This window comes from Pyxicephalus adspersus, unplaced genomic scaffold, assembly GCF_032062135.1.
Source record: "Pyxicephalus adspersus unplaced genomic scaffold, UCB_Pads_2.0 Sca84, whole genome shotgun sequence".
NCBI lineage: Eukaryota > Metazoa > Chordata > Amphibia > Anura > Pyxicephalidae > Pyxicephalus > Pyxicephalus adspersus.
The window spans coordinates 361-17,443 of NW_027317091.1; the positions used below are offsets into that span (position 1 = coordinate 361).

Consider the following 17,083-nt stretch of genomic DNA (forward strand, 5'->3'; position numbering starts at 1 on the left):
AACATCATTAGGTATGGTTCATAGGCATATAAAGCCTGCACTGACTTCCCATGCCAATAATTTTTTGGAGATAAAGTGATTGGCTAGGATGGTTTTTACTGGCTGATCCAAGCTGTTTCCCCCCAGCTAGACATGGAATGCTTACCCCTATGCAGGTCAAATATGATGGCTGGTAGGAATATAGGATGGCCACCTTTAAGATATAGTTCTGTTTAGGTCTGTTGGCCACTGCAGGCCATTATCTTAGGTCTGACGGTCATTGTCTGACCTCTGTGGACAACAGCAGGTCACTATCTTTGTAGGCCGTCATCTGAACCCTGCAGGGCATCATCTGACCTCTGTAGACAAGAATGGTCACTATCTTAAGCCTGTAGACCATTATCTGACCTCTGCCAGCCATGACCTGAAATCTGTAGACTAGTGCAGGTCAATATTTTAAGTCTATAGGCCACTGTCTGAGGTTCTTATATCCTTATATGTCTAATAACTAGTAAATATGGAAAAAGAAGGCATGAATAAAAGTAAACATTAAAAAAAAGTTAGAAGTGATTGGCCCAGAAGTACCAGATATTTCCTTTATCCCCTGGAGCTAAGCAGTAGCTAAAGAAATGTAAGTATGTAATACTGGGAGAGTTCTTACAAAGAAAGTGCAGTTATCATGTTTATCCCTTTCCCTGACCTAAAGTAACCAACGCTCCCCTTATTCCAATCCAAGATCAGAAGACCACAGAAAACCCGTTTGTTTACATTCCAACTTCACAAATTTGCCTGCACATTACAGCCCAATAGACTTTTATGGAACCGTCTCGGCTCGCCTTGGGACACAACCCATAGAAATCTATGAAGAAGCAAGGTGTACTGTATAGCTGGAATGTAAGCAAACAGAAGAATCCCATCAAAGCTAAGTAATTATGGATCTGTGAAGGCGATGGGGGTTAGGTCAGGGAAATGGACAAACATGATATCTGCGCTTTATATATATGTGCAACTGTATAGCTTTGCTCTTCATAACCTGTTTTATTTTTTTTACTTGCCTTATGCAATATACACTCAAATAGTATTTTTTGCCATCTCTTTTTATTTTTGAGAAATGTCCCATCACTTCCTGCCTTGCTGAACCTTCTTCTTGAGGACCAGGACAAATTATTCTCCCAACCCCATAGAGACTCAGCCACCCCAGAGCAAGAAGACCTTCATTGGGAAAAGTAAACAGTGAGCAGGTCATTCAGTAATCAACATTTACGTGCCTTTCAAAGACTTCTTCCTGGTTCTGGCATTTACCCTTTCACATAATAAGACATCAGACATTGACATTAGACATCGGTATAACTCACCCAGCACGGCACACACCAGCGGTCGGCTGGGAACATTCTTGTCAGTTGGTTTTTTCCGATGCCTCATTGGCTGCAAAGATAAAGAACACAGGTAGTAAAAAAAAAATGCAAATCCAAAATCCATTGTTCCTTCGAAATCCATTGTTTTCCTCCTTATTAACATCCCTTCCATCCTAATAAAAAAAAAAAAAGCTTATGTCTACAATCACATCTAAACTGTTGGGAGAAAAAACATGAGCATTATTTTTAACTTTACCTACAATGTCCTTTATTAGTTTCCCACTAGGTAAGCTGCCCCTAGGACACATAAAATGAAATGAGGTTTATGAAAGTCATTTGATGTCGTGTTTTGGAAAGGGAACAATTCCCATTAGATTGGGACTTGATGCAGCCTCAATTTAATGCAGTGTCCTTTTCAGGCTTTGTTAGCTGGGCACATTGCCTGGCATTTTGCAAGTGCCCAGATGTAGCCAGCAGTCACCTGACAGCGGCTTGTTTTTTTCCTAACCCCACCACTGCGGTATCTGACAGGTGTAACACACTACCCAGCAACCACATGCTAGAAAAGTCCCTGGCATTCCGCCATCAGCTTCATGCTAGCAAAGCAGGCAGTGACAGTAAGAACCAGCAAATCAGATCACACGATTGATTGGACCAAGCTGGAAGACAAGCAAAACAATATTATAAAAGGATCTTGTGGATACAAATTGTAGTAAGCCTAATAAAAAAAATGTGAGGCAAGTCATTTATTATTTTTTATGTATTTATGACATTTTATATATTTTATTTATTGCATTTGTAATTCATTTTTTAATCTATTTTTATTTTCATCATTCAATTCACCTGTCTGACATTCATTTGGAAAATGTTATGTGGAGAACACTGGAATACTACAGTCTTGGGGTATGCACATACAATCATCTGACTGTCTCTGGAAAATCTTTTGTGATTGTTTCCAGTTACAGAGGAATGAATGAGCGATGTACATACAGTGCTGTTCTGTTTGGTGAAGAGGGGATGACGAGTGAGTGGCACCCCATTGTGCTCTTCTCCATACAAATGCACAGCAGATGTTCCCAACTGGTTGTTCATCATTCCATCATTGCGGGTTTAATGAACGAGATCAGGGCACTGCTGTTCACATCAGATTTTTTACCAAAGACGACCTCAACCGTTTGCCTCTAGTGCCAATCATCTGATATTAAGAAAGGGATTCTTCACTGTAAGGTCTGTGAAAATGTGGAATCTGCTCCCTCAGGAAGTAGTTTCAGCAACTACTATAGATTGCTTTAGAAAAAAGCTGGATGATTTCTAGAAGCACAGAATATAACTGGGGATTATGACTTTAATGTAAAGGTATCAGAGGCTGTTGATCCAGAGAACATCCGATTACCTCATAAAATCAGGAAGGAATTTTTTCCCCCTGTTAGAGCAAATTGTACAAGGGATTTTTTACCTTCCTCTGGATCAAACCTGTCCATGGGGTTTTATATCTGGGATATGTTTATTTCTCCAGTGGTTGAACTTGATGATCCTATGGCTTTTTTCAACCTGACTTACTATGTAACTGTGTGTGTATGTAGCCTTTGGGTGTTGTACCTAATGCATTTGACCTAAACTGTGCCAATTGCATATGAAAAGTGTAAGGTCTATAGATTTACATTGTAAATGTTTACATTCTTTTCTATGAAATCTAACAAACGCTGCTGGAAGGAATACTATGACTATGACTATGTAGATAAAGCGAAATCTGGTTTTCTACTGTTCTCCTTTGTAGGATAGGATGACCCATAGAGGCCAATTGGGAAAAAAAGGATCCTGCATAACAGTAAGTGGATTGACTAATGGATCCAGAAGTGGGAGCATTTGTCTCTAACAAGCATTTTTGCTGATATCAGCAGATGTGAAAAAAGAAAAGTATTGCAGGAACTACGTATCATCAAAGAAGAACAACAGTGATTGCCTGACCAACATGATTGTTCCCCCAGACAGGATATCACCATGGTATCAGACCAAAAACTGCTTCATTGGGATATTGCCCTCTCAAGTATAAGGGCAGATTGAAATAGCTCCATTATAAATAGCCAGCATGTATATAAAGGGTAAAGCCCTGCACAAAATGATGCCACACTTGTGCTTGCACCCCTAATTTCTGCTCATATGCTGAGGAATCTTTTGGCTGTAACCCCCACTGGAACTGACACTTCTGGCAGTAGTATTCCCCTGAATTTCCTACAAAACCTATTTCTTGTGCTGTCCATTATAGGACACAGCATTTACATAGCAGTTTAGGAGCTCTCTTGTTTCAGTGGCAGTACGACTTCTAGACCTAGCCCTTGGTACAGAAACAAACATGAGGCTTTAACATGGGATAAGATCTGTGTTTGGTGGTATGGACACAAGTGAAGGCAAGTATGTGTAGTCTGCTATGACAGGTTAGCTTGCTTTACTGTAAGTTTCTGTAAAATATTTACCCATTCTTAACAAGCAAGACAATCCCCTGTCAACCTCTATAGCTGCTGGCACTATGGAGAAATTCATCTTTAAAATGCATTGAAAACACAGTTCCTCTGGCGTTTGGTCTAGTCTAGGCACAGATTTACTTTTAAGAAAATGTTTGCATCCAAAATTCCTGCTAATTAGCCAGTGAAATACAAGAAATATGTTCTCATTGTCAAGGTAGTACATGCCACTTGTCACAAAGCATTCTCTAAGCTTTCTTGAGTAAAGAAAAATAAGGTGGAAGATACTGTATCAAATATTTGTCTTGTGTTTGGCTTGATGTCTGCCTGTACATGACAGACATAAATATTTAATGCTGGTACACGTGTACATTTTCAACAGGGATTGCACTAACCATTCTGTGGAGGTTCACACGGAAATTCATGTTGTCATCGTGCAGAAAGGCGTTGACATATTGGTCCTGTACAGACACATACAAAGTGCAAATCATTAAGTGCAGTAACTGAAATCCACATCAACAACAATCACCAAGAACATTTGGCTCTTTTTGATGGAACACACAGAGCCAACTGCAATGACAGCTAGTGAGGAGGAGGAGGAGGGGACATGGCTTCACTGCAAATACAAAAATGAACAATGTTTCCTTTATTAGTATATATTTTACAGACCTGCAATACATGTAAAGGTTGAATGAGGACATCTGGAACTTATATATGTTTAAGGATATGAGCCTTGGGTTGGGTAGGTAACATAGCTATGACGGTGCTACCACCACTACTCACCAACAGTCAAGGTATCTCAGGATAAAGCTTTTTGGAAAGATAAGCAATTGAATAAATTGGGAGCAAAATCCAACTGAGATTTCACTTTCTGCCCTTATGACAGAATCACCAGGAAATTACCGGACATTGGGGGTCAGAAAACCCAAAATTCTTATTGCAGGGCATGTCCACAATCTGATGTTAGAGCACAATTTGCAGAAATTTTCAGCTTTTCAGCCATTGAAAGAGGAAATTATGTTTCTGGGGCAGGGGGGATCGTTCTATACAGAACACTTCCGGACTGACATGTTGCCTTGAATTTTTTACTAGAAAATGACAGAATAGATTACAAATATATATATATATATATATATATAGAAAAATTATAATTATATTTGATAAAGTGACTAGTGCAGCAAGTGGATATATTATTTTTTGTATATGATTTTATATATATATATATATATATATATATATATATATATATATATATATATATATATATATTTTAAGTTCTGATCTTTATAGGAGGAAAAGAAACGTTATCTGTTTTGTTGAAAGAAAATACATATTGCATGAGACCTTCCTCCTGCTGGGACAGTCTGTTGTATTCACACTTGAAAATGCCTTGTAAATAAAACACATTCCTGCCTGAAAAGATTGACAGCAGGGTTGGTGAAAAAAAAAATACAATGGGTGGAAATCAATACAGAAAGTCATGACTGATGCCATGGGTTGGCGAAGATCGCAGCAGTTGCTATGACTTATGAATGCGAGGGTAAACATCTTAGCTGTGGCATTGTGCTAGAATGGTACAGTCTATTAATGCACAATGTACAAGTAAGCGAGAATCAAAGCTGTGTATGTAACACAAAGGCCCTATTTATGGTGATTTAGCACTGGCATATTTCCATTATTTTACACCCTTCATGTAGACCTGGCATTAGATCTACTTTTCATGCTAAAGTGTATATATAGTCAAAAGAAGTGTTGAACCCATACAATTTTTTTAAGCAGGGTGGAAAGAAATTGTAGGTGGTGCACCCGGTTAAATGGGGCTCGGGAGAACACTGGGTATATAGTAACCAAGGTTTGTAACCCATGCTAGGTTTTTTCTTTGCTATCTGAAGTAGAAGCACGGTGGCCCAGAGGTTAGCACTCTGGCCTTTTGCAGCGCTACGTCCCAGGTTCGAATCTCAGCCAGGACACCATCTGCATGGAGTTTGCAGGTTCTCTGTGTCCTCCGGTTTCCTCCCACATTCCAAAAACAATTGCCCTCACCCAAAAATTGCCTTTAAAGACATATGACTATGGTAAGGACATTAGATTGTGAATTCCTTAGAGGGACGGACAAAACTATAGACTTTGCAAAAGGCTGTGTGATATGTTGGCACTATATAAATACTGTGTAATAATAATAATAAATATTAATCTTAATACCATTGGTAAAATGTATCTTTACATCCTGTCCAAGTAGACAAAACAGGAAGCTAAAAGCAGACCTGATGAAGAAATAATCCTTCACCTGCTCTGAAAAAAAGTCTATTGTTGATTTCAGTTTATTTTCTTGACAACAATGGCCACCAATATGAATTAAGAGGTAAACCTTTCCTATGGGAACACAGAAAGCCATACAAACTTGACAGAGGGTCCAAGGCTTCCTTAAACTACCTAAATCTACCTAAAACAAAAAAAGGCTTTGCATAGCCATACACTTTATGTATCGCTATGCAAAGCGCGGGCAGACAATATACAGTAATTCACACACTAGAGCCCTAACAACATCACCCCATTAGTAGCTACGGGCCATGGATCCATTTAACCTCCAGTCCACAAAAACCCATGTGAGTACTTCAACTTTATTTGTAGACAAAGAAAATTCATCTTCTGTGCAAACCACATGAACTTTAAAGAGAGCAGCAGATTAAACTAGCAATAAAATGCAGGGCATGAAATAAACGTTTAGAAATTCTGGATGTGCGATGCTTTATTGGCTCCTTGCCACCCACTATTTAGTAGAATTTACAAGAGACATTGCTTTTTGTGTCCAATCTTAAAGACTAATTAACTTTGACGCATTGCCTTGTTCCATTGGCTCGCTCCAACTCATTAGTTTTTAGATTCTGGATTTCATTTTGTGCTTTCATAAGCAAATGTATTTTTAGCTCCTGTCAACCAGCCAACCTCTCAAGTTTCTTCTGCAAAACATTGCACCTTCCCTTTCTGAAAACAATAATGAAGTATGAAGTGTTTAAAGGGAAATTCCAGCATGTACCACAATGTTTCCAAACAGCACAGAGAAGTAACAGGAGTTACACTTTATAATGCAATGTTGTTAAACATGTGAAGCTGCAAAAAGGCCTAAGGCTACGTATGCATGTCAGATGATTCTCCTCCGATTGTGGCCTCGGGGCTACTATCAGACCTGTATACAGTAGCCGTCCAACATCTTTTATGGATCCGTCCTGGCGTATCTACGACCACAATGCAAGCTAAGGGGAGAGAGTGCAACGGGTGCGGCTTGCTCATTCTCTCCCCTCCCCAAAGAGCAGAACGGCGCTGTACAGTGCTCATTCATGCATTTTTCAGTCTTCTGTCCTTGGAAAAGATTGTGAAAAATCCTTTCCAACGACAAAAATCTAACTTGTGTACACAGCCTAAGACTTACCAGGGGTCTGCCTTTGTTATTTGCAGCATGGGATACAATCAAATCAGTTAAATACAGGTGCAAAAAAGACTTAATGTGACCACACACCATACAATAGTTTCAACAGATTAGACTAGTCTCTCTTTTTAACGTGGCGGAACCCTTAAAATAACTTTTAGGTCCTCAGGGAACCCCTTCTATATTTACTATATCCACAGCTCACAGTATATTAGCTTGAGGGTCAGTGAGGAAGAATGCCTCTTACATTGCTGGCCAGTGTATTGGTGTCCGGTTATAATGACCTTAGAGGCGCAAATTGCTCAAGAAACCCCAAGCAACATCTGGAGGAACCCTGGTTGAAAACGTTAGATTCAATTATTTTATCCAATCTATCAAATTTCTATTGATAACTAGGGAATTCCAAACTGACATTTGATCAATACGTCAATCAAACATTGATTGGACATGCCCAATTATTTTGCCTAATCAAGCGTCACAAATTCTGCCTCATGCCCAAACAGGCTGGGATAAATCAGAAGTGAGCACAGTCTAACAACAAGTAGTTAAAAAGTTTGTTCCCATTGACCTTTTCTATAACACAGCTCTAATCATTGTTCAATTAAATCAATCGAAATCAAGTAAATATCAATCATTTACCTGGTCATGCACCCATTGCCCAATCTATGACCATCTTTAAATAGGCAGTAGCCTGGCCTGGCCTTTTAAATGTTTCAGAAGTTTCAGAATGCTATAAGAAGTTATTTTGTAGATTGGACTTTATATCTGCTTTACTGGTCTGCTGTAAAATGTTTTCTTTCTGTACAGTGCCCATGGCGTATGTGCAGTACAGTGTACAATCATAGCCCTCTGTTGTTATCTGTAAGATGGCAAAAATGGAGCTAGGTGCTTAGGTGATGTAACCTAACATTGTGAGCTGGACCTACTTTATCACTGACCAAGTAATAGTAAAGGAGAGAAGACCCTGGATGTGAAAGAAGCCACAAAATATGTCAGGTGCCAAAGCAGTGATAGGAGACAGGTACTCTATTATCTTTGGAAAAAGTCAAATAGTGGATTGGCTGCCATATTGTACGCTGCATACAATATAATTGACCTAGGGATATGCAGCAATGTCAGATGAACGGATTTTGTACTTTTGAAGTGAAATAAACCAAAAAGAGTGTACCCGTATCTACACATGATCCCTATGTGAGTGAAGAAAACACGACCCACCTCTGCAATACAAGTAAGAATGATGAGGCAAAGTTTGCCACTGTTCAGGCGATGTTCATCTACAAGAAAGAAACAAAAGGTAAAAATATATCAGATTGAATATAGGGAGAAGTGTTTAGAAAAGCAGTGGAAAAAAATATCACAAATCATACAGGGAATAAAAAAAGGAAAGGACAGGGGTCTGGGGCGAGGTTGGATAGAAAAAAGAAAGGGACAGAGGAGAGAGAAGATGGTAATGAGTAAAAAAAGGGAAGAGGATGAAAAAGAGGAGAAAGGGTGAAAAAAGAGAGGAATGGGTGAAAAAAGGGGGAAAGGAGATTCTAGCGTCAAAAAGAGCACAAAGAACAAAAAGCAAGATAGAAGTGGAGGCTGGAAGGAGAAAGTGAGGGGCATGGAGGGGTAAAAAAAGAGAGGGAGGGAGAGTGAAAAGAAAGGGATGACGTGAGAAGATGTTAAAGAGTGAAAAGAGGGTAAAGCATGAAAAGAAGGGAAAGAGTGAAAAGAGGGATGGAGAAAGGAGAGAGAAAACAGTAAAGAGTGAAAACGAGGGGAAAGGGTGAAAGGAGATTTTAGCGTCAAAAAGAGCACAAAGAGCAAAAAGGAGGAGCAACGTAGAGAATGAAAGTAGAAAGTGAGGGGGATGAAGGGGGTAGAAAGAGAGGGAGGTTGGAGAGATGAAAGAAAGGCAGAGAGGAGGGGAGAGAGAGATAAAAGAGGAGAGGAGGGGGAAGAGAGAGAGAAGAGAAGAGGAGAGGAGAGAGAAGAGAAGAGGAGAGGAGAGAGAAGAGAAGATTTTAGTTGAAAACACAGCACAAAGAAACAGAAGGAAGAGGGAAGTAGAGGCTGGAAGGAGAAAGCGAGGGGAATGTGGAGGAGATGGGAGAACGTTGGAGAAATAGAGAGAAAAAAAGGGAGGATGACAGGGGAGAGAAAAGAGAGAGAAGAGGAACAGAAAGAGAAGGAGAGAAGAAAGAAAGTAAAAAGAGAGTGAGAGAGTATAGGAAAAAAAAATGTATAAGTGTAAAAGTGTAAAACAGAGATATAAAGAAAAGGAAAAAGATGGAAAGAGATAAAGAGTAAATTTGGAACTTTTATTAAAAGTACAGAGCACAAAATTGGAACTGTTGTTTACAGCCACACCTCAGAATTCTTCATTTTTTTAGGAATGGCATAATGGACTTAATTGGTCAAAAAACAACTCTAATTTTGTGTCGTCTATTTTTTCTGTTTTTTATGCATCAGAGAGGGAACAGCATGCTTCACTGACTGATAAAACATGCAATAAAAGTCCGGATTCAAGGCAGTAAGAAGACTCTGACATATCACACACAAAAAGTAAGAGTGTCACGCCGGTCACACCGTTGTCAGAAGACGCTTGTCTGTATGAAAGGGCCTGTCAGGGGAATCACAGCACGGAGGGTTTGTTTTGTTAGAGATGTCTTCCTTGTGTAGGTAGCTGGATGGTTTATTAGTTGTGATTACAGTGACAGTATTGCGGGGATAGCGAATTCCCCATGTTTACCTTTTGTGTCTTGCATGACGATGGAGCTGTACTTTAGGAAAGTGATAAGCAGGTTGCTGGTTTGTACATCGGCATCGAGGGGCAGCTCTGTCGGGCTGATCACTGCAGAAAACACAGCAATAATATTGGCAATGCACAACACCCTTTGCCACATCCCCTCATCTCAGATGATCCTTATTACTTTATATCAGTAGTCCCTTTGCTGCGTCCTAACAGCCAAACTCACATTTCAGATTCTGCTGGTTTGTTGATCCTTACCGTACACCTTGATGTCCCTAAGAACAATTCAGTTTGCTAAAGTACTCTGTATCATATATATTGCCTTTTAAATATTAATTTTTCTTTTTTCCTTTAGTGCATTTAACTGTTCCTGATAACCTGCAGCCATTTACTGTCTACATGCAATCCAGCAATGGCTGCATGGGTTTGCTAATGGTTATGGACTATCTATATGTCAAAAAGCCAATTGTAGTTTCTATTAAAAGGGTCACAGGGTGACAACACAGCAGCTTAACTGGCTAATAGAACCAAGTGTTGTCGTCTTATAAAAGGATGTGCCTATATAATAACCTTCAAAGCAGGATCACTAGGTATTAATTTAATAAAAGTTGCAGATTTAAAAATACTAAACACGACAACATGTTTTATATGAGTTTTTAGTGTTTAAGTTTGCATCTACATTAATAGAGTTTTTTTTAACCTAAGCTCAATCTTGCATAGATATTGCTGGATCCAATTCTGCAATCAACAACTTGATATAGGGAGACGGAGGCCAAGGCTTGGCAAAGGTATGAAATTTATACTAACACACTGACAACCACATATATCTCTATCCAAAAACACACACAGCTAGAGATAATGATAATTAAATGAAATTGGAAAAACCACATTTCTTATTGAAGGCACAGTGGCATTATTTCATTTTCATAATTCAAATGGAATACTGCAAGGTTGTAAAGTAGTACTTCAGCAGCTGGGAAAATGAAATAGATAATTATACAGAGACTCAAGACAACAAGTAAAATTAATGAAGGGCTGATGGTACCCAGAAAGCAATCTTCTAAATTCTGAAAGTCTACTTGTCAGTTCACCAGAGTTACTAACTTGCTAGCACAATAGAGGAGTAGAAGGTCCTTAAAGTGAGAGGACCAATAGGAGTAGCAGGAAGGAAGGTGGGGGGCAGTCGGAATGGCATGGCACACCTAGGATGCTCTAGAAGATTAGGGTGCAAACAGCACTCTAGAACAATGTCTTGTAGTCTTGGTGTTATTCAGAGATTACCAAAAGGAATTGAAAAAGCTTGATTTGGGGGGGAGAAAGTAATTAGTGTGGCAACTCCGAAATGTATGGGTTAAATGCTCATTGGAAAGGTAGGCAGTAGTGTTCTCCCCAGCCCCCTTTAGCCCGGCACTTTGCAGTAACCACCCGGCTGTTTTCAGGCAGTTACTGAGTTGGGTCATAATACAGGCGCTGCCACCCACCTACAATTTTTTCCCAACCGGCTTAAAAACATTTCTTGGTTGAACACTGGTAGAAATACGTACACAAGCTAAAATCCTCACTCCCTATGCAGCCAGTGCTCGTCTGGTTACCAAAACCCTAGTGGGCCCACTCTGTACATCATGCAATGCAGGACTGCCGGTCTCGCACTGTATATGATGATGTCAGGGCACTGTAAATGGCCAGACCAGCTGAACTGAAAATCCAGATGAGATGTACACATAACATGAAAACATGCACACCTGGCGATGAGTTTTATTTTGACTGTAATACTGGAGTTCGACCTTAAACTCCATTCGTCCCCTCTTGTGTTGGAGAAACATAACTCTCCAACAAACCAGAACTGCCCTTATGTCATCTTCTGCTGCTAACAGTCCAAACCTTCCAGGCTGAATGACACTTATCGTCAATTACCACTCTCAGTGAGCTCAGACGTCATGGACATCCTGGGAGGTGAATCATCTAAAAATCTGGAAAAAGAGAACCCTACTAATCACATGACCAGCTGAATTCATCTGGATTTAAGGTTTGTATGCAGGATTATTTTTTGATGTGAGGGGTGCGGTGTGAGCTTTATTGCAACTGAAAGAGGGAAATCATCTTTAATACACAAAGCATGAATTAATATTAAGACAGCTGAAAACGTACCATCTGAGGAAGGAGGGGTCATACCCAGAGGAGTTGTTGGTGTTGTAGGTAGGGGGCTGGTAGGTACAGTAACCAAGCCCATTTCAGGATGACTCTTAAAAAAAAAAAAAATGAAGAATGAGGATTTTTAAACATTATTTCTAAACAGATATGATACATGTGAATCATTTCACCTGCTACAATTACTTAAATTATGTTCAGCCAATGCTGGGATTCAGGCATTCTGACAATGCATATTAGAAATAGTAAATTTGATGTGCTAAATACGAATGGGAAGACTGGTTTCACACATAGCGCCAACATATTGTTCAGCGCTGTACATTAAATCAGGGTTGCAAGTGACAGACAGATAGAGACAGTGGCACAGCAGGAGGAGAGGACCCTGCCCCAACATTAGCAATACTTAAAGTTTTCTAAAGTTAAAATTTATTTTACCTTCCTCTCCTTTCCCACCTCCTACAAATACTAATTACTGATTTAAATAAATATTTCAGTTTTTGTTTCCTTATTTTATTTTAGGCCCAATAACACCATTCCTCTGTATACAATGCATGCAGATCATGGAAGGTGCAGCAAGCTGCTGTTCAAAGCATCCTAAAAACATCACAGCACCCCGTCTGAGTACTTCTCTTTTGAGCTCTAAAGCCCTACCTATCCAATAACCAACCTATAACAATAGAGCCATCATTTATTTAAGCATTCCAAGACTGGAGAAGATAGGCTATCGTGGGAAAACCTGGGTGATTTAGTGAACCTGGAATCAATGTGGTCCAGAATTAAAAACATTTGCAAAATATTTTAAGAAATCCATTCCAGTATATTGGAATATCCAAGTTTCTCCTATGATAGTCTATCTTTTCCAGTCTTGGGGGAGATTTAAAAAATCAGCCCCAATGGCTCAGTGGTTGGCCTTTGCAGCACTAGGTCCCAGGTTTGAATCTTGGCAAGGTCACTATCTGCATGGAGTTTGCAGGTTCTCACTGCGTTTGAGTGGGTTTCCTACGCATACTCCAGTTTCCTCCCACATTCCAAAAACATGTAGTTAGGGCTTTCTCACAAAATTGACCTTAGACTGTAAAAAAACACACATGACTATGGTCATTAAATTGTGAGCCCCTTTGAGGGACTACTAGTGATATACCTTTGACTTTGTACAGCAATGCGTAATATGTCGGCGCTGTATAAATACTGTGTAATAATAATAATCTGCAGCCATGTGCCTTTGATTTTATTTGACTTGAAATGTCTTTGGATAAACATTTTTCAATAAAACTATTCTAAAGTAAAAAATAATATTAAGTACAAAAAATAGAGGAGACAAAAGTAGAAGAATTCGGAATGACTGACCTGTGCCAGCACAGTGATAAAATTCCTATTCAGATGCACAGCTTCGTAAAGTGCCAGTAAAATAGCTTCGTTAGTCCTGTTCAAAACATAAAACAGCACAAAACCCCCATTAAAAAGGCAAAAAAACACCAAACAGAATAACTAACAATAGATAAATGCTGATATGATATCTGTGATAAAAATGTGGTAAATTAAACTTACTGCAAATACTTTCAGGTAAAATATCTCCCTTGTACCTACCTGTACAAGGACTTCCTTACAGCTGTGAAATGTTAGAAAGCCACAACCCAGTGCTTTTACAACGATTGCAAAGTTGCTTTCCTCGAATTGGAGCATATGCAAAGCATTTGTTTGTTTGTTTTTTAATTATCACTTTATTTTTGTGAAAATAAACACAGTGATTATAGAAATGTACTTACTGCACAGAGATCTTCTCATCAGCATCTGCTATGAACATACTGCCCACCTGTGGAAGAAAGAAGCAGTACAGTCTTACTTTTTAGACCACGGTAAATATAAAGAAAGCGTTATCCTGTCGGGCAGAGGAGCAGCGTGCGATAACCCGACAGATTTATTATCAGACCACAGCACAGCCAAGCAGAATCAGATATGGGAAAAGGAATCTGACGGTTGGCAGGGCCATGGCCTGAAACACACACCAGCTGGCTGTGCTTCTGCACTTGAGCATATCTTAAAGTGGAGCTAAAGCTTTTAAATAAAAAATTGGGACCAGGTAGGTCCTTTATTGAAGAGGTAACAGGCGATGTCCCTTCTGCAAAAAAACAAACAAAAACACCTGATCTGTTGCGGGCCCTATTATCTTCACCCAATCAGGCGTCGGATATCTTCAGGCAACTTGCCTGGCCAGGTTGAAATAATGCAACTTCCATGCATGCATGAGTTTATTCAGTTCTAGCAGCTCCAGGGAATGCCGTAATACCAAGCATATCCCAGCATCCTACGCTAATCTATGCAAACAGGCATAGCAGAAAAGACATCACCTGTCCCTTCTGCAATACCATTCCTGCATCCTCACAGGTACTGGTTCTGCTTTAAGAACATCAGTTGATGACAACAATGATGTCCACTTACCATACTCGTCAGGGCAGAGAAAAAGCCTGTCTGGTTTTCTTCCTCCTTGTCCCGGTACTGCCTAAGAGGTGCAAGAGAGATGGTTAATGTTAGCAAAGTATATAATTTATCCCTTAACATGTATACCATATTGCCTGAGAATGCAGGTTTATGGAAGGAGGTGATTGAGCAGACACTCATATTTCTTAGTCAGTGGTCAAAGACTGGCCTTGCCAGAGTCACTAGACTGACAGCATAACAGGAAGCTATTTATTGTGTGCAAGGGTACATACGTGTTGTATTCAAACAATGCCCGAGCAATGACCAGACCCATTCCCTGGAACAAGAAAAAAAGATCAATTACTTTTAATACTTAGAAAATATTTGATGTCTCAAAAACAAGAAAGAACTTAGAGAATGAGTCAGTAGGCAAGAATTACACCATTACTTACGTTCAGCGTTCCCTCATCATCCATAATAGACAACTTCACAATGTACGGATTGACAGACTGCAGGATATAAAGACAAGAAATCCGATTATTAGACATGAATTAACAGCTAGTGGAGAACACTTGTTACAAAATGAAACCATCATGTAAAATCTTCTTACAAAATGTGATGTCCCTGACAGACATAAAAGATTTTATGCAACGAGGCAAAGAGCAATGTGACTGTGCCATTACAGTAAGGCTTAAGTAAGTAAGGTACAGTATGTGTTCTATTAGTAGCTTGTATTTTTTATCTGCCCCCCACCATTCTTCAGTGTTAGACTCTCTTCCATACAAATGAAAGGTCTACTCTATGGGGAGTTTACTATACACCCATCAAAGTCAAACTGTTTCCAAAAGCACTTTAAATAACTTTACCAGTGTACAACAGGGTAAGGTACAATGATGTCACCTAGGCATCTTTAAAGCACTCAAACCAGAGCATTTTTTCTGCACTATATTTTTAAGGTGTTCTCCTCAGTCCCTTTTAGCCGGGCGCACCACCCAGCACTTTTCAGGGCGCACCACCCGGCACTTTTCAGTAACCACCCAGCTGTTTTTAGTATTTTACTGAAAAGTTGGGTCACAATACAGGGGTTGCCACACGCCTACAATTTCTTCCTACCCAGCTTAAAAAAATTTCTGGGTTGGCTGTGTTGGAAGCCAACTTGGTGTATTTTTACAAAATTATGTGTACAGTATTTTAATTTTTAAGGTGATTTGTATTTGCTTACAAATAAGTGCTTACAAATGACATTTATGTTGTTAGTTTTCTTTATTCTAAAAACACTCACCTCATATTTTCTATAGTTTACAAGAAGTGCAAGTAAAACGACAGCATCGTAACCATGCTCCCTGCGACTCAGAGGATTTGACAGGATCTAGACCGATAACAAACAGCAATTAGGTGGCAGAACAGAGGTGTCTATTAAAGCCTATTGTACCCCATTTAAAAAACCGCTGAAACCACTGAATAACCATGACAATTATTTACAGTTTTGGACGGTCATCATTCGAAGAAAACAAGACCCATATAAATCAATCCTGTATTTTCCCCAGAGCGAGGAGTGGATTTCTAATTTATGGTACACAAAATTGCCTCTGCAGCATATTTTATCCCCAAACATCTGGAGAGATCTATACCTCGGGGAGCAAAAACCCCGGGGAGAGGTAAAGCCTGCAGCATGCCTAAAGCTACAACCACACATTTCAGCTAAGACTTATAATGAATAGATTGTACAAATGTGTAAATAGGGTGGGGGTCACTAATATACAACACGGACTTCATAAACTGATCCACCACTGTGTGTTATAGCACAGAATCTATCTCTATCTTAAAAATATTTCTATCTCTTCATATAAATACTGAGTGAGACAAAGTGAGTATTTCTTTCCCTAACTAGTATAGTACGGTATATCTCCCACTGTATAAATAAATAGAGAGACAAATAGAGACATTTATTTCACATCTATCTCTTTATCCATCTAGTATCTCTTCACTCTCTCTTTATCTCTATCCCCCCTTTTCTATCTTTCAATTTCTTCTCTCTTTTCCCCCGTCTTCTCTCTCACCCCCACTCTCTTCTATTTTATTCTCTCACTCATTTTTTGTCCCCTGCATTCTCTCACCAATCCCACATTTTCCCTCTCTTCCACCCTTCTCTTTTCTTTCTTCTTTTCCTCTCACCATCTCTCCCTCCCTCCATTTCTCTCTCTCACCTCTTCCCCCCATTTCTCCCTTTTTCTTTCACTCTCTCCTTCCCCTGTTTTCACCCTCTCCATCCAAATATCTCCCTCTCCCTCTCTATTCAGTATCTCTCTCCCTCGCTCTCTCTTCATCCAATACCTTGTTCTCTCTCTCCAAGCAATATCTCTCTTTCTCTCTCCCCCTCTCTCTTCATCCAGTATCTCCCTTTCTCTCTCTCTCTCTTTATCCAGTCTCTCTCTCTCCCTCTCTCTCTATGTCTAGTGTCTCTCTCTCCATCCAATATCTCCCTCTCTCTCTCTTTATCCAATATCTCCTCTCTCTCTTCATCCAATCTCTCTCTCTCTCTCTCCCCCCCTCCCTC

At 39.6% G+C, this 17,083-nt stretch overlaps 1 protein-coding gene across 1 annotated transcript; it reads right to left on the reverse strand.

The window, feature by feature from the left end:
- Positions 1-1,103: 1,103 nt before the first annotated feature.
- LOC140344852 (armadillo-like helical domain-containing protein 3) lies at positions 1,104-16,796 on the reverse strand. Its single transcript, XM_072432052.1, has 12 exons — positions 16,734-16,796; positions 15,809-15,895; positions 14,979-15,035; positions 14,820-14,863; positions 14,548-14,608; positions 13,875-13,921; positions 13,456-13,531; positions 12,109-12,202; positions 9,961-10,062; positions 8,439-8,497; positions 4,192-4,257; positions 1,104-1,404 (listed from the first exon to the last, which is right to left on the reverse strand). The coding sequence occupies exons 1-12, from the start codon at positions 16,794-16,796 to the stop codon at positions 1,240-1,242; spliced, it is 921 nt and encodes a 306-aa protein (XP_072288153.1). The 3' UTR covers positions 1,104-1,239.
- Positions 16,797-17,083: the final 287 nt, after the last annotated feature.